General features: G+C 54.1%; 2 protein-coding genes across 2 annotated transcripts in view; one reads left to right on the top strand and one right to left on the bottom strand.

The window, feature by feature from the left end:
* The first annotated feature begins 11,948 nt into the window (after positions 1-11,948).
* GRAP (GRB2 related adaptor protein) lies at positions 11,949-15,869 on the top strand. Its single transcript, XM_010719553.2, has 5 exons — positions 11,949-12,116; positions 13,102-13,199; positions 14,115-14,237; positions 14,868-15,036; positions 15,258-15,869. The coding sequence occupies exons 1-5, from the start codon at positions 12,039-12,041 to the stop codon at positions 15,441-15,443; spliced, it is 654 nt and encodes a 217-aa protein (XP_010717855.1). The 5' UTR covers positions 11,949-12,038; the 3' UTR covers positions 15,444-15,869.
* Positions 15,870-15,892: 23 nt separating this feature from the next.
* SLC5A10 (solute carrier family 5 member 10) overlaps positions 15,893-21,722 on the bottom strand; it is a 30,944-nt gene continuing 25,114 nt past the window's right edge. Inside the window, 8 exon segments of the mRNA XM_019620570.2 lie at positions 15,893-16,316; positions 16,449-16,530; positions 16,693-16,908; positions 17,455-17,623; positions 20,174-20,324; positions 20,669-20,776; positions 21,577-21,631; positions 21,633-21,718. Coding sequence (XP_019476115.1) covers positions 16,162-16,316; positions 16,449-16,530; positions 16,693-16,908; positions 17,455-17,623; positions 20,174-20,324; positions 20,669-20,776; positions 21,577-21,631; positions 21,633-21,718 — 1,022 coding nt within the window. The 3' untranslated portion in view covers positions 15,893-16,161.

Here is a 21,722-nt window from a genome sequence, read left to right as displayed (position 1 = left end):
TTGAACACCTCCAGGGATGGGGCATCCACAGCCTCTCTGTGCAGCTGTTCCAGCACTTCACCCCTCCCTCTGTAAAGAACTTCCCCCTTACATCCAACCTAAATCTCCCCTCCCTCAAAACCATTTCTCCTTGTCCTGCAGTTATCAACCCTTTCATAGAGTTGATTCCCCTCCTGTTTGTAGGCTCCCTTTAGATACTGAAAGGCTGCAGTGAACAAGCCCAGCTCCCTCAGCCTGTCCTCATAGCAGATGCGCTCCAGTCCCCTGACCATCTTCATGGCCCTCCTCTGGACCCTCTCCAACAGCTCCCTGTCTTTCTTGTACTGGGGGCTCCAGACCTGGACACAATACTCCAGATGGGGCCTCACAAGAGCAGAGTAGAAGGGGACAATCACCTCCCTGTCCCTGCTGGCCGCTCCTCTTTTGATGGAGCCCAGGATACCATTTGCCTTTCGTGCCGCAAGGGCACATTGCTGGCTCATGTTAAGCTTTTCATCTATCAAGACCCCCCCCTCCTCCTCGTGTCAAACTTAGCAATATAACATTAAATATATACATATTTTTAAACTACGTTTTTGTATTTAGGGACGCCTCAGGGTGATGACGTGGGGCTGCAGCGAGACCTCCGTGGTCACTGCGCTGCCCTCAGCATCACCTCCAACCATCCCAATTCACCACTCTTATCCTCCTTATTATATTAGGCAACATAATAACAAACAATATTTTTAATGACATTTTCTGATTTAAAGACACTTCATGTGGGGGCTGTACTGAGACCTTCGTGGTCACATTGAGGGGAGCTGGATGCAGAAAGGACTGTGGTAGTAGGAGTCAGGCAGCCTGTAGCTCATGGCCTTCCCTTGTTGGGGACATAGCGCCCAGGATCACGAGCTGGAGGAGGTCAGTGGTCTCCTCGTGCTTCTCTGAGTGTTTGTTCCTATCATAAAGCTGTGGGACAATTCGAGGAAATGGGACGTGGCCGTACTGGAGACAGCAAAGGTCAGCAGAGGCTGGGAGGGACATGTTACAGCTGGCTCCAGGTAGCAAGACTGCTCATTTAAAACCCAAATTCCTGAACAATCTCGCCTTACTAAACACAATAAAACAAAGGAAACAGAGCAAAACTCAGTTTATAAGGTATTGCTTTCCAAGGGAAAGAAGCACCGCAAACTTACAGCCCAGCACTTGGTCCCTCGGAGCTGGTAGCAGAATTCCCACTGACCTCAGTATGAGACAGATCCAGGTTTAAATACAGAAGGACATGGACTGCAGCAAAGCACAGGGTAAGCTGCATTAAAAACAACTTGTTTTAGAAATGCTGCAAGTCGAAATGCTTCAAATACCATCTGGTAGTTGGGGAACCAAGTCTGCAGCTAGCTGTGATATAGTTTAGCTGTTAACCTTGAGCTAGGGGAGTCCAGCAGAATGAAATTCTGGGTGAGAAAACAAAGCATCTGCAAGCATCTGACACTGTCAGCAGGAGCTGAAAGAATACTTCCCGCTTTTTGTCTTTAGAAAAAACAGCAACGAATGAAAGCTAGTGTTTCTATGCGTGTTCATTAAGCCTAACGATTAGGTGCTGACAGCTCTGAAGAACAAGAGGAAAGCTCTTGTTTAAAGTAAAATGTGCAGAAGATGAGTGTACCTTCTGCCTTCTCTCCTACCTAACTTTCTCTCACCTCTGGACAGATCTCTCAGAAACAGGTGTGAGCTTCCCCTATGCTTCCAGCTCCATCTCAGGCATCTCCAGGGCTGTGCCTGCAGCTCAAGTGTACAAATAAACAAACCCAGCAGAGAATTCCTGCAGCTGGCACACCTGTATCAACACTACTGCATTTTCTGTCAACTTGATCAAGCCACTCCGTACAGGCTAAACAAGCTGCCTGAGTGAGATTAAGGGTTGGCTTTTTTTTTTTACTAGAGCTGTATTAACACCTTAAACTATGTCAGTGCTAGGCTGGCCAGGTTCCCCAGGTCATTTCAGCTGTACCAAGAGAGATTTGCCCAGGCTGCAATGGGACAATCCTGAGGACACTGCAGTGAGTGCAGACTCACTGCAGCAGATCTAAAATTCTTCTTGCACACTAGCCTCGGCCGGCAGCTAATTGTGATTTTAAAGCCAGAAGCCAGCTTGGCAAGCTTTCTATTCTAGTCCTGTCCTCCCTGAACAGGCTGCACCACACCTTGGATGTTGACCCATGACATTCTATCAAGTTGCTCACAGCACACATTTCAGCCCCGTTGGCAGAGCCGGAGTTCAAGGCCATTATTTGCAAAGTGAGTTCAGCATCAGAAGGCGATAACCGCGGCGTCTCCCCAGTAACTGCTACAGCAGCAGAGCAGTCCACGTGGAGAAGGCAGATGGAGGCAGCGAGTGGGAGGAAAGGGGCCTTCGCATCGTAAGGAGCAGAAAGACAAGGAGAAAGCTGCAGCGTGATGCTGGGCATGCAGGAGGCTCTCCCAGCACAGCCAAGGCGCAGCCTGCCCCAACCATGGCTGCCCCCCGAGCTAATGTAGCCACGTGGCTGCCAAGGAGCCCCAGGAGAGCCTTCCACTGCCATAACGTGAGCATCGCCCACACAGCAACTGCCACCACGTGGTGCTGAGCACACCGCTAATTAGCTAATGAGTTTGTTCCAAATGTCTGGCCACGGTGTGACTGACAACAGGAACAGCACTCAAGAAGCACTGAACAATGACAAGTACATTCGTCTCTTCTCAGTGACCCCCGCCCCGCATTAACAAATGGGTCACAAATAACAGTGCTTTGCAGTGATCTAATCCTCCTGCCATATGTCGGCTGGCCGAAAAAAAAAATACAGAAAAAGAGCTGCACTGAGAATGCCGAAAAGCTCTGCAAAAAAAACTATAAGGAAAACTCGATAAATATATCTCTGCAGTTTGAAATTTGATTTCCTCACTCTATTGTTTCTCATTTCCTGAGAGCTGGCTTGGTGGATCACATTTTCTGCTTCTGTCTCCAGCATTTGTAACCAAACAAGACTGAATCTCATTATACTGATGCATGGCTCTAGCTGCATGCAATTCAATCACAGTCATTTTTGTTCCATTACCAATTTCCCTTCCCATTCTTAACCTATAGGTCTTCAAAGGAATCAATTCAAAAATAGATTAGCATCATCTAATGAAGGTGTGTTTAATGCTCAGCATTTAACTCTGTATTAAGCAGACAAGGAAGAAGCTGCCTGGTGTATGAGGCATCCTCCACTCACACTGACCCCAGTGGGAGCTGGCATTTCTCAGCCTCCCTGGGAAGTCAGATGCTTCACGACGAGGGGGTAAATAAGGACTCGAGTCCCTTTAGTGCCCAGCTTTGTAAATCTGCTAATTAAATGAGAATATGGGCAAATGCAATCATTGCTGTCCTCAGAGCCAAAGAATCAAGGCATTTCTCAACACACACAGGCTCTCTTCTCAATTTTCTGAGCCATCTGCACACCATGACAGTGATATGGAAAATATTCAGATTTACACCAAGTGATATTCACCTCAGATTATTCTCTCCTGGATTCATGAACCTTTCATGGAAATACTCCAAGTCTGAGTTATGCTGGTACCTGTGCACACAGAGCCACAGGGTCTGCAGCACCACGCGTACAAAATTTGCCTAAAATAAAGACCAAAATAAAAGTTTGTTTCCTATTGTACTTAGGTTAATTTCTTTAAACATCTTCTATACTCGGAATAAACGTAGTTACAGGGAAAAAAAATCAGAAAAATAAATGGTAAAACGTGCCCCAAAAAAACCCTGCCTGAGTTCAGCTGGAAATAACCCAAGTTTAATCAGAATAAAGCACGCTTATGGCCAGTGTGACGATTTTAGTTTCATTTGTGATGCACACAAACTTGTTTCCAGTGCAAACATTCATTCTGACAAGCTCAAAATTAATACACCTCTAATGCAGGCTTTTGGAACAGACCTTTTCTGAACACGTTAGCAGATTCATGAAAAGAGGAGAGAGAATGCAAGCCCAGCACATTGTTTTTCTTGAAATGAATATGCACTGACAGCACGCAAGGTGGTGATGTTTGAAATGTACTTAGTTGTAGTAATTACCAAGTGCTGTGTTTCTTCAGAAGTTAAAGCCCTTCTCCTCTGCGGGCACCTTCCTTCATGCCTTTCTCCTTACTGCTCTGAAGGTACAGTTTCTCCCCGTGCCACCCTGAGAAACCAAGACATTGCTTACTCTAAATCCCACTGAGGGGTGGAATTCCGTAAGTTTCAGTTGACCCAGGTCAGGGTGCTGCAGTTCCTGCCCTTCTTCCACTACCCCCAGCCACCTGGTTCCATTCCCTCCTTACCTCCAGCACTGGCTAACACCATCTGTGGTGAGAGCTAATCACTTTTTGGGGAGGAGGATTGCGTTGGAGCCAGTTGAGCTCTCTGAACCAGCTCAGCAGAGAAGGTCAGACAAACAGTTGTGTCAGCAGAAAGGAGAGGACAGGAGGTTTTACTCTGATCAGACATAACCAGCATGGCTGTGCTGCCTGGTTCCAGGCTGGGAGCACTCCCCTGTTGGGACTGTCTGCACGGTTTTTACTGTCAGACTAAGACACAGAACATTTGCTGTGACATTGGCCACTTTGCTACTGCCTGGTTCCACTGACCCAGGCCAGAGCCTTCCAGCCCATGCTGGAGGACACGGATTCCCCTGCGGTCAGCACAGCTCATGCCGTCCCTCTCAACTTCCTCCTTGTCCCGATGAGAGCACTTCCTGCCAGGAAAGGCTTGATGAACGACATCACCCTTCCGTGCTCCTTTATCATTCCAGCAGCCACCCAAGGAACATCACCTCCCTTTTGCTCCAGGCCTATCTGCAGCCCAATCTGGGCGTCATAATAGCAGTCAAAGTGCAGGATGATGTGTGCTGTTGTGCAAGGATCTCACGTGGCCACGGATCATCTTCGCTCCTCCCAGATGTTGCTCTGGAAGAGGCTGCCCTGCCAGGCAAACACCTGAAGAGCAGGAGGAGCTGTGCTGCTGGCCCAAGCACTGCCCAGCGTGTGACAGTGAGCAGATTGCTGAGGAAGGAAAAATACACTTTGTACACTAAGACAAGAGCAAGGGAAAAGCAGTCTTCTGATCAGAAACACATGCAACCAAGTATCAGGCGAGAGCAGTGTCAGCTCCTTGCATGGCCATAGCCACGTCAGAAGACCCAAGCACAAAGTGTTTCATATTCAAGCACAAAATGCAGAGCCTTTGAGAAGAGCAGTGCTTTGCTCACAAGGGGTAAGCCCATCGATTCGTCTGCCCCTTACTGGGAATGATTAGGGGTAGAAAGACTTGAAGCAGGTGTAATCACACTCGTATACAGAGAATTGATGCAGCAGATAGTCCATGGGAGCTCCTTTTGTGAAATTCTCCTGAAGCACCCAGCAATGTCACATCTGCTTATAGCCCTGAGAAAAAAAAGCTTTATAATACCTACAGTGCAAATCTACAGCCACTGGTAGTGCAGAAATGTCATACTAATGCAGGACAGCACTCCAGAAGCAGGGCAAACTGGAGGCATTTTGAGCTTTGTCTCTTTTAAACCAAGGGATTTTTGGCAGTGCTACTGAGCCCCTGGATTACAGCTGGTTGCCCATCACTGAACATCACAGCTGAAAATCTCGTGGTTTTTCCCTTGACAAATGAAAACTGAGGGCTGTCTGTTTGGTTTGCGTTTGCACAGCACCCAGCTGGTTGCTTAATTACTTGGCCCAGTTTCGAGGTTTCTGATTCCCACTTCTGCAACTGACTTCCTCAGTTCTCAGGCTCACAAATCCAGTTGCAACTTTCACATCTGTATTCATGGTCACGACTCTTAGCTGGTTGATCACTGAGCATCTCACCCTCAACAGGTCCTCCCAGGTGATTTCGTAATACAAACACCAAGGAGCAGCTCAGAGCTGTAAATACACACTCCCTGTGTAATCACCAAGCAGATTAAAAACTCACCATCTGGGCTGGGAGAGATTCATGGCAATCCATTAGGGCTCCAAAGCACACACACTGCACAGCACTGCAGGCAGGAAATTCTCAGAGCACAGTCAATTCTAACACTATTTGGCTGAGCTGCTACATGGATCCATCCTGCTGAACTGCTCTGCCAGCCCCTGGACCAGAGGGTTCCCTTGGCTGAGCTGAATTCTGTATGAGCAACCTCCATCTCCCACAGTGGCTGGCTGTTGAAGTAGCCATTTGGGCACAATGACTGGCCAAGCTGGTTATATATAATCAGCTGTAATTAATACTCCTACGAGCTTCCACATTCTTAAAGACTGAACGAGGGGCAGAAATAAGGTTGCACCCTGACCTTGTAAGCGTTGGAGGAAGGCAGAGGAACCTGCTCTTTCCTGATCAGAGAAGGGACAAGGCCAGTGCCGGAGCCACTGGGAACAGGCTGTGCACAGTGCTTCTGCTGGAGTACAAACCACAGCCTTAACCTCAATCAGAAATAGCTGCAGAGCTTCTGCAGACAGGAGGCTTCCTTCTTGTCCCGAGAAGCCTCTTTCTGTGCTTGCACATCACTGCGTGAACATGGTGGGTGTGCAAACTGTCACAGCCACAACAGATCTGAGCAATACTGAAACTGGCCTTTGCAGAGATGCACAAACCGATTAACCTGCTCAGCAAGTGTGAAAGCCAAAGCCTCAGCTGCCTCATGTATTGAATATCCCCCATGGTCACCAGTTGGCTGGAAGAACAGTGCTGATATCTACATGGCAGGGCTTGAAAGCTGGTCAATTGGTCTTCACCAATTCACCATTAATCACTACCAGCGTTGTGATTCTGCACTGGACTCTACTGCTTTGAGCAGGACAACTGCTGGTTTCCCATATGCTGCCCTACAGTTCTGTACATCAAACCTGCCCAAGTGTCCTACTTGAAAGCTGGGACAAAGCACAGCATCCACAGACTGTTTCCCAACTCTCCCAAGCAGGACTGTCCCAGGCTGCTCCCAAAAGCTGTCTGTGTGTGCCTTTCCCCAGACTCCATTAGCTGGCATGTTTCATATCCTCGAGGCTGCCTCAGCCTTGCATACAGGTGGCATGCCTTTCAGCCTTCAGCACCCGGGGTGGTGTTCAGAGCCTGTCCTACACGGCAGATTTAAACACATGCTAAAATGATTTACTGAGCCGGTGAATGCCTCTGCCCCGGGGAGCCAGGAACAGTGCAGCTGTGCTGCTGGAGGCTGTCGCTGATCCGGCTTAGGCAGCAGCGAACAAATACAGCTTGGGCTACAGACCTAGGGTCAGTCCTCAGAGGGTGAAAAGGCAGGTGCCAGGATGGAGCAGGGCTGGAGCCCACGCCTTGGTAACTTCTGAGGGTCTCCCAGAAGAGACTGTGCCCAGGGCACTTGGTTCTAACCATCCCTGAGCCAGCAAGCTGGCAAAGCCTACAGAGAGCAGGGAGTCAGCCGGTGCTGTCCGGCTAAACACAAAGCCAGCCAACATCAAAACCAGTTCCTCTTTCAGCCTGAGAAAGGAAGAGAAAGGGAAGAAGACAGTAAATCTGTATTTCAGAAGCTTGCTGCCTGGTGAGCTGAAAGGAACGCCCAGCTGGAAGGAATACTCTGTATAACACAGACTCAGTGTTTTGCATATACTTTGCTACATATTTCATATGCATCTCTGAGTATGCATATGCTACAAGGACACCTACACAGGAAACATTTTACAGCCTGCGTTCACATCCATGCCTTGCAGCCCCCATGCTGAAACCCCGGAGCCACGCTGCTCCTGTGCCATCCTGTCCCATGTCCTCAAATTCCTGGGAATCCCATCAACCTTTCAATAGAAGCAAACCCTGCCATTTCCAACTCTGCATGAGAGTTCCTAGGGGAAGCACTGCCTTGCTTTCTCATTGCCATGTGCGAGTGCTGCTCATAGCATTTGCTAAAAGAGGCACTGCTGCCTTGCTTTGCTCAGACCAAATCCTGCCTCACCCACGCAGGCGGTTGTCTGGCGAGACCTCAGCACCATTACTCTGCATTTCCACAGCCACTGTGTCAGAAATCACAATCAGACACTGTCCTGGGAAAGATCCATCCATTTTATTGTGGCCTCCTGCAGCCTTTGCTCACTCTTCTCTCTTGCCTTGCACAGGCACCAGCACCACTGGGAAATGGCACAAGGCAGCTCTTTTTGGGTTTTCTACAGAAGCAGAGGCCACGAGTGTGGATTCCCCTCTGAGGCTCGTGGTACATTTTAGAATGCTCTGATGACAGGCTGAGCAGAAATTTCAAGCCTTTCCTGAAGCAGGGCAGCTAGGGAGGGGAGAAAGGTCATGCAAACCTCTGAGAGGTCTCAAGCCTTTACAAGGCTTCAGAGAATCCCCACCTTGAGGCCCAGATTACGGGAGAAGCGGCTGCCCCAGATGCTGCAGCAGAAATAAATCACGGCAAAAGCTGAGCCAGGGGGAACTCCTGTCTGCATCTGCTCCATCCCCACAGGAAAGGGTGGCACAGAGCAGCTGGAGCACCCGGGGAATCCACAGCTGCACCTGCATCCGCCCTGGCCAGACAGAAGGCCTCAGTGCTGTGCCTTCCCTCCGCTTCCTCCCTCTTGTCCTTCTCATCTCCCTCCTCAATAGGCAGTTTCAGGAGCAGCACAGTGCCTGGATTCTCTCAGGGTTTTTACGGTGCATCCGGCACCCAGAGAATTACCCTGCGGGCACCACTCCAGCAGATCCCCGCTGCCCGGCCAGGGATGCAGCCACATGCACATCCCCAGCGAGGGAACACCTCCCTTCGGCTGTCCCCAGTGTCTATATCTGCCCTGGCACCAATCAGACCTCTGCCCCACAGTGCAATGGGCTCAGCCATCACCACTGCTGTCCCCAGTCCTGAGCCTTCCTGCGTCCATAGACGCCACGTCCCCGCCTCCCGTGCCACATCCCATGGATGCGTTCCCCCATACAGCCCCACATGGGTGCCTGCATCCAGCCCTGCTCTCACAGGCATCTGCTCAGCCACAGCAGAGCTGGGTACGGTGCTAAGGGAGGAACCATAGCAGCTATTGCCACACTTCCAGAGGAAGGCATGACGTGAGCACGGGCTTCATTGGTTATTAATAACTTCTTTGTTAACAGGCCAGCCCTACGGAGGAACCAAAATTGGACTGACTGAGAGCGCAGCCTCCCCTGTGCGAGCCATCATTCACAATTTCTTCTGAAACCATTTCTGTTCTCAGAAGTCGCAGACGTCCCCGCTGAGTCACCGCAGCACAGCATCCCCTCACCTACGCACAGGGCTTCACGCTTGGCTTTTTTCTTTTTAAATCCCAGAAAAATAACAGATGTCCCTGTTATGAGGGAGCTTCTCAGACGCTGTTCACGTGGCAGGTTGTGCCAGGATGCGAGCACACATGCAGCATTTCCCTAGCACAAACCCTCTGCACACTGCAGAGGTTTCCTGCTCCTCAAGAAAACTTCCTCTGCAGCAGATTCCTCCTTCAAGCAGCCTCTATGCCCTCCCTGTGGCTGCATGTCTCAGGATCCTTCTGACTCCTCTCCCTTTCATAGAATCATTAAGATTGGAAAAGACCTCTCAGATCACCAAGCCCAACTCCATCTCACCCCCCATGCCCACCAACCACGTCCCTCAGTGCCACATCTCTACAGTCCTTGAACGCTTCCAGGTGGGAGATGAATGCCACTGTTGTTCCTCACCCCAGCAGCCTGTGTCAGACGTTTCCAGAGCAGCACTCAGCAGAAAGCTTTGTCAAGCTTGCCCATCTGGCACATCACGGTGTTGCTCACACAGCCCAAAGCAGGTCAGGATGAAAGCAGCCAGCTAGGGAAGGCAGCAAGTCCTAAAGTCAGCACACATGATTGCCCTTCCCACCAATCCATATCCAGCTGGTGGCTTCCATCCCCTTTGATAGGTCCCAGGGAGCACTCAGCCTTCAGCTGCTGGGGCCCTGCTGGCTAACTCATTAGTGGCTGCCATTTCCACCACACGAGTCTCCATCACAGCCCTGACCTCAGAGCCAGGCGTCAGCATTGCTTGCACCCATCACCCCAAAACCAAGTACCAAAAGTGAGACCCCACTGCCAGGATCCCACCCACAGGGCCCCCAGTTCACATCCCATCAATACCATGGGCAAGGGGACCCACTCTACTTTCCAGGCCTCTCCAGGCAGCGCCATGGACTGGAGTAGAGCGAGGAGCCCTGGGGCCGGGGGTTGCCCCATCACACAGCAGAAGGGGAAGAGGCTCTCTCCTTCCTCTTCCTTCCTTGACTGAAGGGAATTTGTAGCCATGTAAACACAGGATGTTGATGAAACACACTTGGCAGATTGGGCAATCTAGGGTTGACTGTGCCAAGGCAAATGGGAAATGCCAGCACCAATGGCACCCTCCTTTGCCTGTCCCCAGGGCCACAGATTTCTCCTTTTTTCTAGGAGAGGTGGGTGTGGATTAATGATGATACTCACATTCTCCTTTCCAGCCCTTGGGGTCTCCTCACAAGGCAGGACGATGCTTGTTGTATGCAGCACCATGCACATTGCTTCAGGCTGCAGATTCTGGCACTCATAACTGAACGTGAGAGGGAGGAAAGCCCCTTGTTTTGGGATTTTTGGCTGGCTCAGGCCCACAGGTGGTCAGTGCTGCCTCCTGGAGCTGAGCACTGCAGGAACCCAGCACAGACCTGCAGCTGGGCACCATGGGGCCACGACTCCTTCTGGGGGCTCTGGAATGGGGCAAGAGTAGGATGGAGGGGTTTGGGGCTGCTCAAAAGCAGGCAGAAGGATTTTCCCAGGAAAAGAGGCAGAGGTAGGCACCTCTGATTCCGCTGAACACGGATGCTCACGGCCATGGGGTGACATCTCCTGGGTGCACGTGGGAAAGAAACACCAGAACCGCACCATATGCACGAGGACATGGAGACAGGAGGGTTGGAGTGAGCAGGGCGGCGTTCCACAACGTCCCTAGTCCCCGGTGTCCCCAGTGTCCCCTGGATGCTGCTGCCATCTGCTGGCAGGACCCAATCCTGCTCCGGTCCAGAGCTCGGCTGCTGCGTCGAGGTCCCCTGTCACCCACTGTCCTTTTGGGCGGCGGCATGACTTCGTGCACCGCTCCATGTCCAACACTTCAAGGAGCCGGGCACCAAAATGGCTCCACTGGGGCCAAAATCCCACTCTGGTCTTCTCCCCCTGGGAGATTTTCCCATTTGGCTGTGGTGACTGCACAGAGAACTCACCATGTCCCCTCCTCCTTGTGACACCCAGCCCGTTCCCACGGCCCCGTGGCCTCCCTGCTTTCACCGAGGATATACTGGGGATAGCAGCCAGGGACTGGAGCATCACCGGGTGCAGGGCACCCTGCCCCATGGGTGCTGAGCATCACAGCTCATCCCTCCTCAATCAGATGGCAGCAGTTCCCCACACTGAGCTCACAAGAGGGACTGAACCACAGCTGTGCCCTCTAAATTCCTCACTGCAAAGCAAAACCAACATCCAGTGCATTTTCTGTGCACCTCATGCCAAAGCACACACGTGCACCAGGAAGGCTGCACGGTGCTGTGAATGTCAGAGCCATGCCCCCCCGGGTGCACTACGGGTACAGCATGTTGATTTTAGTCTGGTTTCCAAATAAATCAGCTGCGTGCACCATCCTGCTCACCTCTGCCTCTGCCCATCCCACCCTCTGTGATTTTATCCCCACATTTACAGAGCCATTCCCACTGAGAATCCTTCCACTGAGTGCCAGCAGCTCAGCCCTTACAAGACATCAGAGACTCCCCTGTCTATCGGCTTGCAGCACTTCACCTGCATCCTCATCCCATCGCTACCCAATTTTCTTCCAGAATCCCACAGCCACTCGACACAACCGCCGTACATCTGGATCCCTCCCAGTCTGTGTGGCTGTGCCCCCTGGTAGCATCCCACCCACCACATCGCTGCTTTGCTCCGGTAACACGGTGACATCAGTGCGGCTTCCTGCCTGCCGGCAGCACCCGCCCCAGGCCCCACAGCCCCGTGCCGTGGGGCAGCGAGCCCCAGGGCCCCGCTCGTGCCCTGCAGCATGGAGTCGGTGGCTCTGTACAACTTCCAGACGACGGAGAAGGATGAACTGCCCTTCCAGAAAGGGGACACCTTGAAGGTACGGGGGGACAGAGGCTGGGGAGGACGGTGTTGGTACACGGGGTGTTTTTGTTGCAGATGTTTGTCTCCTGTTTGGGGCTTTCTGTGGAGGAGAAGTTGTTGTTTTTGATGAGTTTGGGGTGCAGAGCAGCATCACAACAGTGGAAGGTACCAGCTGTCCATGCCACAGGACACATCCCCGGTGAGGTCCTGGCTGGGGCACGGCACAAGGCCTCCCTGGCCATTGGGGCATCAGTGGCACCTGATTTTGTGCTTTTCTCTGGGGCTGAAACCTGTTTTTCCCCTGCTCCACAGCTACAGGAACCCATCGGCAGGACCATGAGCCCAAACCCCCATCTGGGCATAACATTCAGAAAGGACTCAGCTGCCACCTTGGCACCCCCAAAGCCTCAGGGAGCCTCAAAACATCCCCAGAACCCACAGCCCTGCACTGGGGTCACGGGCACCCTGCCCCTTTGCTTGCTCCTCTCCGTGGGGCTGATACAATCTGTGGCACCCCACCAGCAACTGGGGGGACCGAGGGCACCAGGAGCCATGCACAGCCCCGGCTCTGTCTCCCCGGCGTGTTTTCCCCGCAGCCCCGGGGTTTCAGATCCTGTTTGCACAGCTGTGCAGCAGCCCCAGGGCCCTTGCGTGGGAGGCTGGAAACTGGTGTTGTGCGGAAATGGGTGTCACAGCCCTCCTGCTCGCAGCGGGACCGTCTTCCTACGCTGCCACTGCCCCAGGGGATGCTGCTGCTGGCTGCAGCCAGGCCCCTGTGGGTATGGGTTTTACCACTTTCCTTGGCTGGGGGCTCGGGGGGATGCTGGGAACCTCCATGGTGAGCCAATCCTCAACATGGGGTGAGCAGTGAAATGTGTTGCCTTCACCAGAACCCCGTTTTCCCAGATTTTAGGGGTGAGTTGGGACAGCTACACAGGGGCAGTGGAGGGCCATGGGGATGGCGGCTGGGCTGATGCTTCCCTGCTCCTCTCCCGCCCCAGATCCTCAACATGGAAGATGACCAGAACTGGTACAAGGCTGAGCTGTATGGCTGCGAGGGCTTTGTCCCCAAAAACTACATCAAAGTCAAACCCCACCCGTAAGTACCAGCTCTGCCCCATGATGTCACCTGCCAGCATCAGGCAGTGACCCAACCCTGTGTCCTGGTGCCCAAACAGCTGCTGAAAGCCCTGCACATGGGGAAACTGAGGCACAGAATGCCAGGGTGACAATGCCAGGCTCTGCCAGGTCCTTCTGCCATTGTCACTGAAGGCAGTAGGAGGCAGAAGAGAACCCATACCCAGGGTACACAGAAATCTATCCCTGTACCATGTTGCCTACTATATAAATGATAATTTACAGGGAACAACAAAGAATTATGGGATTACAGTTGCATTAGACACAATCCCATTAGTGTGTTATTAAAGCCTGGCATAATCCATCCTCAGTTTGAACCTGTGTTTTATGTACCATCATCCCTGGGTAAATCACATTTTAATGCCATAGCAAAATCTGCTTAGGGCTGTGGCTGTGGGGTGCTGGGGCAGAGCAGGGGCAGACCCCACAGCTTCTTTGGGCTCAGCTTTGTGGGTTGGGCATAACTACAGTAGATTCAGCAGATAGCAAAGGGTCTCCCCCAGTGCCTGGTGTTCCTAAATTTGTGGTATTTGCACCGGCAGTGACTTCATTTTGGTTCCTCCATCCCAACACATTGGGTTTCCTGCTCTGCACCCACGGGCTGTTTCTGTATTGGGCTGTGAGTCATGGGGGGGGAAGCAGGGGACGAAGCACCGTGCTGACGAACAGGATGCGGTCACGGCTGCTGGTGATGCTGCATGAGCATCTTTGCAGGGCCAGCACAGCACACAGCGGGCACTCACCTTGACATCACATCAAAGGGGGAAAATGCTGTGGGTGGGTTCAGGCCCGATGGGGACCCCACTCCCACCGGGTTCCTCTCGGCGTCTCCATCCCATGGGGTGGGGTGCGTGCGGCTGAGCGGTGCCCCTGGCAGGTGGTACGCAGGGAGGATCTCTCGGCACGTGGCGGAGGAGCTGCTCCTCAAGCGCAGATATGTGGGAGCCTTCCTGATCCGTGAGAGCGAGAGCGCGCCGGGGGAGTTCTCCATCTCCGTCAAGTGAGTGCAGCCCAGGGGACACATTTCCATGAGCATTCCTGGAGACGAGCACTACAGCATCCTGGTGCCCCAGGGCCGATGGTTTCGGCATCAGAGCCAGGGCTGTGTGAAGGTGTGCCAATAGGCAGAGCCTCCCCCAGGGCTCTCACCCCATTGCTGCCCCCTCCCTGCCCAGAGCCAGCATGCAGGAGCCAGCCCCAGGCCAGCCAGGCACTTTCTCACATTGCTAATCTCTAATTAGGCATTTAAGGAGATTCTTGCCCATAATGAAAGGGAGCAACACTCTCAAATCCTTTTGAGAGTCCTGCCCTGAGTCACCAGCAGGGCCACATCCCTGCCCCTGCCCGGGGCCCTGGAGGCAGTGGGGACATGCAACAGTCCCGTGGCCCCACTGTGCCACCATCAGGAACACACCAAGGTGGGAACCCAGCCTCCTCTGCTCTCCTGGGACTGGGGGGATCCTGTGGCTCACTGGCACCCAAACCTACAGCCCATAGTTCTCCTACCTGCCCTTTGTGGGTGTATGGATTCCAGTGCCACCGTCACCTCTGGCTGGCTAGAGTAGGATCCTGGCTTCACATGCAGTGCTGGAAAGGATTTGAGTAACATCCATCCATGCTCTGTCTGCAGCTACGGGCAGCACGTCCAGCACTTCAAGGTGCTCCGTGAGCGCAATGGCAAATATTTCCTCTGGGAGGAGAAGTTCAATTCCCTCAATGAGCTGGTGGACTTCTACAGGACCACCACCATTGCCAAGAAGCAGCAGATCTTCCTTCGGGATGACGAGCAGAGCCCAGAGGTAACCATGGGACCGTGGGATGGCATCAAGAAGGGCTCTCTCCTGCACCCCAGGCTCTTCCTTGCCCCTGGGGCCTCCCAGATTTCCCCAGACAGGATTTCCTTTGTTCCTAGCCCCACTGCATGGGTCTTTGCAGTGTCCTCACCACCCACTGCAAAGCTGCTGGTGGATGAAGGATCCTCTCCCCACTCTTGATGCCTCTGCTTTGGGTTTCCCTGCAGGTGAAAAGACCCAAATTCGTGCAAGCCCAATTCGACTTCTCTGCCCACGACAGCTCCCAGCTGCCCTTCTACCGCGGGGACATCATTGAGGTTCTGGACTGCCCCGACCCCAACTGGTGGCAGGGAAAGATCTATGGACGCGTTGGCTTCTTCCCCCGCAATTACGTCCACCCCATCCACAAGTGAGCCGCCCTTGCCGCCCCGCTTCACAAATCCCCCGTCCCCACGCTTTCCCCATGGGCTGCAGATCCCGGCGATGCCATCTGTGGATGCTGTGCTGGAGGCAGAGGCTGCCCCACTTCCAGCACCAACAAATACCCATATGAGAAGAAGCAGAGGGCTGTGTGACATTGAGGGGTATCCAAACTTCTATGGAGTCACGATGGGTGGCAGCTCCTGGCCAGAACTCCTCCAGCCCCAGCTCCAGGAAGGCTGCGGTCAGCTGGGACATGGCTGGGCTCGGGGATTCTGCGGAGCATTGCTGGGGTATGGGGTGCTGGAAGGGCTGCTCAGGAGGATTTCAGTCCTGCTGGTGCCATTTGTAGCTGCAAATTGTGGCTTTTTTGTTTTTTTTATTTTTATCTAGAGTTAGTAAAGTGTGTTGGGATTAAACTTCCCTGTGTGGCTGCAGCATTTCCACCCATGCCATGGCCTTCATGGGGCTGTGCCTCACCTGCTCTGCCCCCCTCAGCCTCCCCTGTGCCCACTCCAAAGGTTCACTGTCCCCACCATTGTCCCCCTCTCTCACAGTCCCTCAGGACACAGTCAGATCTGCAGCCCCAAGAACACACAGCTCACTGCACCAATGGCTTTAAGCTTCCAAGTTATCCCTAACTTGACCAAAAATAATCACCTAAGTCCCCATTTCTCCACTATTCCTCTCTTCCTAGGGGCTGACAGGGGGCTAGGCAAAGTAAGCATAGCAGAAAATATTGATACACAGCAGGACAATGGCGTTGATGCTGCAGATCCGGGTCCAAAAAGGGGACTCAGTAGTGTCTCGCAGGGCTGGGAGTCCTTCAGTTGCCTGCCGGCTACCCAGGGCAGCTGAGCAGGAGCCTGGCAGAGACAAACAGTGATTGTGGGGACAGGATGGGGACCATGGGGAAACTGAGGCACTGGGCATCCATGTTGCACAGATTATACATACAGGCAAAGAGCCAGGGATACCCTGTGCTGGGTACCACTCACCATCCGGGCATCTCTGTGATGTGCCATCCATGAAGTGCTGGGAAGGCTCCTGGGAAAGGCTCCACCACGTGTGATTCCGCAGCTGGAAATGGGATGAGATTCAGTAGAAAAACACCCCCAAGCTGACCCCCCTCCAGAGGGACTCCCCTTTGGCTGAGCTCAGGGTACACCTCAAGAGACAGCGATGTCTCCAAACAAGCAGCTATGGGACGCAGGGTCCAGGGTGCCCACGTGTTCTGCTCACCCTGTCCGAGGGTGGTGGGGGAGTCATCAGGCTGCCCCCCACCACGACAGCCCCCACGGTGGCACACAGCAGCGCAGCGAAGTGCAGGTAGTGCAGGTCAGCCAGCAGCCAGGGCCGCCTGTCTGGGACCCCGCAGCGGGGAGTGGGGTGTGCCAGCTCCAGCCCCATCCTGGCCAGCCCCAGCACCAGCCCTGCCATCAGGCCCCAGAAGGCTCCCTGCAAAGCAAAGGGCAGAAGGGGACAGCTGGAAGGGGACGGCCACGCCAGCAGGAGACAGACCCCACAGAGGGCACCACCCCTTTGGACAGTCCACGAAGAGGGATGGGCAGCCCTTGGGTCTTGGCACAGCACTGTGAACCCCGACCAGACAAAACCCATCCCTAGTGGCACTCACTCCCAGGGGATGCCCCCTGCCAGCCCTGCCATGCTTGTTGGCCATGCGTGGCAGCACCTGCATCCTCCTCTTCTTCCTCCTCCTCTTCCTCCTCCTCCTCATCCTCCTCCTCCTCCTCCCCCCATCCAGCCTCAAGAAACACCACCCCGGGCCTTTTGCATGTTCCTTTTGCATACCCACATGGCCAGTGCGCATGGTGGGCAGGGACCAGCAGTTGAGTGATCTTAGAGGTCTTTTCCAATTTGAATGATTCTACATTTCCTCTCCCACCTCTCCAGTGCTCCATCCTCATTCCTCCCTCTTAACCCCACCCGGAGTCCAGTGGGCAGGGCTGTGTTTCTGTCACTGTGTCCCCCAGCTGTCCTCACCTGCTCGTTAGCGCGGGGCCAGAAGACGGCCAGGATGAAGACGGCAGCGACAGGAGGAGCCAGGTAGCTGGTGACAGCCTGGATGTAGATGTAGAGCTGCCCGCCGCCGGAGCTCTGCAGGATGGGGATCCACACCACGCTGAGGGCCACCAGCAGCACCGTCACCACCCTGTGAGCGGCAGTGCACGGAGACACCATCCCACCTGCACTGCACGGCACTGCGCTGTGCTGTGGCACAGGCTGTGGCCCAGCAATGCTGCAGGTGGGCATTACCCTGAGGGCAGCAGGAGGGTGCCCAGCGCAGGGACACCCCCGGGGCTGGGCAGGATGTTCCTGCCCCGTGTGGTTTCTCACCTGTCGCAGTGGCAGACATCGTGATGTGCTGTCTGGGCTCAGTTCAGACGTGCCTGGGGCTGAGGTTGTTTCATGTCACCGCGCTCTTGGAGCCCTCCCCAGCTAACTCCCTCCCTGCCCACCGGCTGCAGCCAGAGAAGGGTATCACCACCTGGGCACGATCCCACTGGGGCTTACCCCAAGCCATGGCTCTGAGCCTTGCACGTCCCCTAGGCTCTTATGGAAATGTCATCTCAAAGGCAGAGCCACAACCTGCAGTCCCTGTCTCACCAAACCTGCACAAGGTGCAGTAATTACAGCACTGCTGGCTCCATCCTGGAGCACTGGGGGCTGCTGATTGTCACCTCATTGGGGAAACACTATGAAAAGCCCCAGGTGCAAATTTTGGCCTGCAACTGATGCTCTCATCACCTTCACACCCTTGAGATGTCCCCAGGTTTCCCCATTCTCGCTCCAATCCCAAAATAGGAAGCATTGCCAAACCCCAGAATTTGGGCTCAGTCTGAGCATGGACAGTACAGATCCCAAAAGCACAGAGCTGTCAGCTCAGTAGCGATGGAGGCAGCCAGGAGCTGGTACCCAGTGCAGGGGAGCAGCTCAGCACCGCCGTATTTATAGCTCAGTGCTGCGTGTTGACAGCGGGCAGCTTCGCAGAATTACCCAAATCTCCATCTGCTCATTTCGAAAAGCAGAAGTATTTTAAAAAGAGAAAAAGCAAGCAAGAAAGAAAAAGCCGTGAAAGCACCTCCCCAGGCACAGCCGCCCTCTGGTGCCGCCTGCCTGGTTCTATGGAAAGAGGAAGCACAAAGTGCATGCCCTGACCCGTGGGGCAGGAGAAAAACCCCCCAGTGGGGGTGGCCCTATGGCACTGCTGATGCTGGGAGGGCATGGAACAGGTGTGGGACATGGGGCTGGCACAGAGTGAAAAACACAAGCGGGGATTTCCAGTGGGGTGACACTGCCATGGTGTGAGGAGAAATCTCCAGATCCAGGGAATCGGGAGCACTTCCCAGCCCCTCGAGCAGCACCACATGGGGGGATGCTCCAGCCCTCTGCCTGCTGCACACAGCACCAGGTCCCTACAGAGAGTCCCTCTGAGCTCAACGTTGGCCTTGGGAATGGGCAGCACTACCCCAGGGCCCTAGGACACCCATGGGAGCAGGGTGAAGGTTTCCTGGCAGGATCCCAACACTTTTGCCCTATACCTACAGCATGAGTGCGTGTTCCGGAGATGCTCCAGACAAGGGCAAGCAAACCCCTCACTCACAGAACTGAATGGGGCACAGCCCGTGTGCAGGTGCCGTAGGGCCAGGTTGGGGATGGGAACCATCCTATGTCCCCATGCTGGTCCTTGCAGCTCCACCAGCACTTGTTCCTCCCTGTAACATTCCTCCTATGCTATGCTCCCAGCAGGCATCCAGCTATCTTCTCAGTACCCATGGAAAGCTATTGCCAAGCTTCTCTGGAAGCGTGGGTGCTGTTTACAGATGTGCCCATCCCAGTGTTGTTTAGCCTGGGAAAACAGCTGAAGAAATGTGGAGTGATCCCAAGACTCCCTGTGGTGACACAAGTCACCTCCATCCCTGTCCCCACGTGCCACCGCACAGGTGCTGACTCAGCACAGCCATAGGGCTGCACACATTGCCCCTTGCACTAATTTATTACCTTTAATCAGCAATTCCTGCCCCAGGCAGGCAAAGACTATTGCAAACACCCATCCACCACCCTCTCAAAAGCACTTCTGTATTATTATAGCCATTTTTACAGGAACAGCGTCCATGTCCTGCGCCCATCTGGACGGCTGTGCTGCTGCAGATAGATCAACACCCATCATCTTCCCACCCCCAGCAACAGAGGGTGCCAAAAATCACCCTCCTGCAATCACACAGACCAGCAGGGCCGGCAGAGCCTCCTTGCAGCCTCAGCCCAGCCCAGTCAGAGCCCTGACCCAGATTTCCTCCCTGTCATTGTCCCTAAAGCGCAGCACCGTGCTGGGCCATGCTCCAGAGCTGAGTGTGCCACCCCAGGCACTGCACAGCACCACAGCACCGGACTGGGGGCCAGCACTCACCACCCTGGGGCTGTGCCACCCTCTGCCCCATAGCGACGTGGGGCAGCAGCCCAGCCCACCCCCCTGAGCTTGTGTGGAGGGCACAGCTCAGCCCCTCCAAAACACTTCATGAGCTCCATCTTCATTTCCAGCGCTTTCATCCATAAAACACTCCAAGGGTTTTGTTTCTTTCTGCAACCACAGCACTTTGCAGCCGGGCTGAGCTCCCAAACTCCAAAGGAGATCAGAGAGGGCTGGGTTGGCCCTGCCGGTCTCCCCAAAACCCTCGTTGTCCCCAAAACACTCGCTTCCTACCTGCCCACCGTGAGCAGCTCGCGCTCACTGGCCCTTGGCCTCATCCTCCTCCAGATGTCCATGGTGAAGAGAGTACTGCTGCTGTTGAAGATGGAGGTGAGGGAGGACATGAGCGCAGCCATCATCACTGCAATCATCAGACCCCGCAGCCCTGGGGAGGAGAGGGATTGTCAGGCTGTGGCTGAGGACAGCAGGATGGGTGTCCCCCAGCATCCCAGAGGAAACACATCCTGCTCTGCATGTCCATAGGTTGGCTTTTGGGAATGTCTCCAGTGTCCTAGAGGAAACACATCCCAATCTGCATGTCCATAGGTTGGGATTTGCAAACACCTAGCAGCCTCATAGGACAACCCACAGCCCCCAGTCTCACTTCTGGGGGTCACTGGGGAGGGGGCTGCATGGCCCAAAGCTCCCTAAACAACCCTGTGTTGGCCAAGCCAGGACACCAACAGCCACGAGCACAGCAGGACCCGGCTGCAAACAGCACAACCTTACCGCTGGGCATCAGCTCCACCACCAGCTTGGGGTAGGCGATGTTGGAGCAGCCCACTGCAGCCCCACACACACGGGTGCACTCCTCAGGGTCCACGCAGGCCACAGCATCTGGGGGACAGAGGCGGGGGAAGGTCCTGGGGTGAGTCTGCATCCTCCAGCATCACCCAACCTCCCCAGGCGCCATCCCTGGGTTGGATCTCACATCTCAAAGCCCTGACCACCCTAAATCCCACAACAGCCCCCCAGGGTGACCCCAGAGCTCTGCTGGGACCTGGGGGCAAATGATTTTGTACACCATTGGGGCCATCACCTCTGCACCCACCGCTCCCCACGACGCACCTGGCAGCACTTTAGGACAGTCAACGCCCAATTACTTATGTGTCTCAATGAGCGCTGAGCCCTTTTTTATTGTTAGGCTCATAAAATATTGAAATGGATGGAAATTAATGGCAAGTATAAATATTTATGTCCTGGGTGGCTCTCATCTTGGCATCCTCACCCCAAGCAGCACAGGGACCGGTGTGGGCACCCCTATGCACAGCTGGAGTCATAGGGAGGGCAAGAAATGATGCAGCACAAAGGATTTCCCATGGGGTACGTGCACCCCTTCTGTTCCCACTGTTCTTCTTTGGAGTGCAGACCCACGGTCCCCATCATGCACCAGAATGTGCACCAAAAGCCCTGCAAAAGGAGAAGGACCTGGATTCCCTTGGCTTTACAACACCTAGCACAGCACAAAGCAGGCTGGGCACAGCAGGAGTGGGGCTGGCAGCTGCCTTTCCACCTTTCCCTGGGGGTAAGAGACAGCGCCAGGGCTCTGAGTAACGCTGCCATCACAGCTCTGTGCCTCAGTTTCCCCTTCTCCAAAGCACCACGTTGTGCGTGGCTCCATGCAAATACCCACAGACCTGTAAGGCTGGAGGATGCTCCCAAGGGCAGAGCAGTGTCTGGGTGCTGCATCCCAATTGAACACCCCTTGGTGCACCCCAGCAGAGCTGGGGCAGCAGAGCCCAGCAGAGCCCAGCGTTACATCCTGCTGCATCATTAGGCCTTC

The sequence above is a fragment of the Meleagris gallopavo genome, chromosome 16 (genome assembly GCF_000146605.3).
Source record: "Meleagris gallopavo isolate NT-WF06-2002-E0010 breed Aviagen turkey brand Nicholas breeding stock chromosome 16, Turkey_5.1, whole genome shotgun sequence".
NCBI lineage: Eukaryota > Metazoa > Chordata > Aves > Galliformes > Phasianidae > Meleagris > Meleagris gallopavo.
Note: the sequence above shows the minus strand (reverse complement) of the source record. Positions and strands in the feature narration are given on the sequence as shown.